The sequence below is a fragment of the Mandrillus leucophaeus genome, unplaced genomic scaffold (assembly GCF_000951045.1).
Source record: "Mandrillus leucophaeus isolate KB7577 unplaced genomic scaffold, Mleu.le_1.0 Scaffold1260, whole genome shotgun sequence".
NCBI lineage: Eukaryota > Metazoa > Chordata > Mammalia > Primates > Cercopithecidae > Mandrillus > Mandrillus leucophaeus.
The window spans coordinates 50,029-52,277 of record NW_012100988.1 but is presented as its reverse complement, the minus strand read 5'-3'; the positions used below and the strand labels follow the sequence as shown (position 1 = coordinate 52,277).

The following is a 2,249-nucleotide window of genomic DNA, read 5'->3' as shown; positions in this document are numbered from 1 at the left end:
CACAATTTTTTAAAAGATATCCCAAGAAATACAAACTGCGTTAATTTTAGCTCAGAAATGGAGATTGTATTTCTAGTGACACACGACACTGGAGGCAGAAGCCACTGTCCTACCCTGGTCCCAATGGTGTTATGGTTTCTTGAGAAGGGGTAAAAGGCCCCCAGCTGCATCCAGCGAACACACATCTCATATTCAGCATCTTGAAAAAATCCACAGATATCTGCTCCTGTCTGAAACAAGAGAAAACAAAACAAGCCTGCTGATGATTTCTGAAAGATGTCCCCACCTTCTTGGTGCTTAGGAGGATCCCAAGGACACTCACATAGGATATGCCAAAGAGGCTGAACTCCATCATGCCTGCAATGAGAAGCACAGCAGTGTCACACCAGGCTCTCACCACCCGCCTCCTCACCTCTTCCCCAAAGATCCCAACTCCTTGCCCTACCGGCACAGGTCCTGGGAAGGAGCCACGCACCAATGATAGATTTCTTCAGCTGATCCCACGCGGCCGTGTTGTCTCCCAGCCAATGTCCTGCCCAGCGGCCAGAAGACGGAAATGTGGAGCGGCTGATGAGGACCCCTCGCTGTCCTGTCACCTCCTGCATGGCTCTGGTTGGAGGGCAACAGGAGGTGAACTGAGGGCATGGTCAGGGAGCAAAGGCCAGAGAGCTTCTGCTCCCAGAGCCCTTGAGCCTAGTCAATGTTTGCTGCGTGATTGGAGGGAACATGGGAATCTGAGCTGCAATGGGGGCCCCACTGATCCCAGATAATGGAGATAACGAGTCACGTGTTCTCACAGTGCTTTACAAAGAACTTCACTGTAGCAAACTCACTGGAGTGGCCAAAAATAGTAAGGTTTTACTAAATCTTGCTATTGATTTCCTCAATACGTAGTTTTCTATATTTGAGGAGGAACACAGTGAATATCATGAGACTGTCCTTAGAAGAATTCATACCATTCGTTGAGCTTGCAAAGGGGACTGTGTTAATTTCATAGAATAACAGTTACCCTCCACCAAGAATGGCCAAAAATAAAAATCTGAAAATATGATTCACTTTTGAAATAAAGGCGAGAGATGCCCAGTCTCTGTGTTCCTTTCACCTCCTGTAACTAAAACTATTGCACCACCGGCTGCCCTGTGTGATCATTATGGTGTCTCTATGTGTGTCGTTCCCACCAGGATCATTAAGTTTTTCACTGGTGGGACCATGTCTTATTTAAATCTGTCCTCCTCCTTTTCATCAGAGGGCCTGGCTCCACGTCAATGAGTATTTGTTTAATAAGAATCATTACACGGTTGTCATGAGAATCTTCTTAACCCTTAGAATGGGAATGAAAGAAAACTAGGGTGGCTATGTCAGTCCGCGGCAATCCCTCTGGGTTGAGACAGCTGGAAAAGGAGAGACTCACTCGTATGTGGGTCTGGTCTGGGACCACCCGTACAGGTTGTGCACGTTGTAGTGCTGCACCGGGGAGCCGTCTGGGAGGATCTGCTGACTCTCCATGCACAGGGTCTTGCTGCTCAGGCCCCTGTCCCTGGACTCCAAATCTGAGAAGGAAGAACTGGTGAGGTGAAATCCAGCCAAGATATGAACCCAAGTGTAACTCCAAAGTCCATCAGCTCCATCATAAGGGGAAGCCAATAATTCCCACCCATTGATGACACTAGAAATTCCTGTGATGGAATTCACACAAGCCGAAAAACTAAGAAACCTAGTTGTGAGAATCCTTTGTGGCATGAGCACTGCTAAGTGCTTTCTGGACAAATTTCAGGAAATTTGCTCAATGAATCTAATCACTTGCACATGCCCATCTGGGTAAAGCAAGTGCAGCGTTTTTGTCTCTGGTCCCCAGTAAACCACAGCAACCATGAGGATGTGCCCTGAGCTGTGCAGGCACAACCCTGGCTTCTGGGCTCCTCCAGTGGTCATCCTTCCAGTCCTAGCTCTGCCAGTCAAGGAGACCAAGGGTTCTTACGTGGCATGTAGGGAGGGCGGTTCAGAGAGGCGTCCCTGCAGCCTGGAGAAACTGCTCCATTCATGAAGTTTGTTGGTTCATTCATATCCTAGAAATGCCAAACACAGACATACCTCACTCTTTAAGATAATTATGTCCAGCCAATTCTGAGCCAAGGAAGCAGTGAATAAATTGTTCAACAGCCAGTAATCCCTGTAGATGCCAGCCCTGGGAACTTCATCAAATCCTGGTGAGAACTGGCTGGAAAGATTAATTCACTCCTACAGAATGA

The 2,249-nt window shown here is 47.7% G+C and overlaps 1 protein-coding gene across 1 annotated transcript in view; it reads right to left on the bottom strand.

Moving 5' to 3' along the window:
* LOC105533558 (maltase-glucoamylase, intestinal-like) overlaps positions 1-2,249 on the bottom strand; it is a 73,428-nt gene that overhangs the window by 44,811 nt on the left and 26,368 nt on the right. Inside the window, exons 8-12 of the mRNA XM_011972031.1 lie at positions 1,979-2,066; positions 1,412-1,550; positions 476-609; positions 323-357; positions 114-230 (exon numbers count right to left, since the gene is read on the bottom strand). Coding sequence (XP_011827421.1) covers positions 114-230; positions 323-357; positions 476-609; positions 1,412-1,550; positions 1,979-2,066 — 513 coding nt within the window. The remainder of the gene's footprint in view (positions 1-113; positions 231-322; positions 358-475; positions 610-1,411; positions 1,551-1,978; positions 2,067-2,249) is intronic.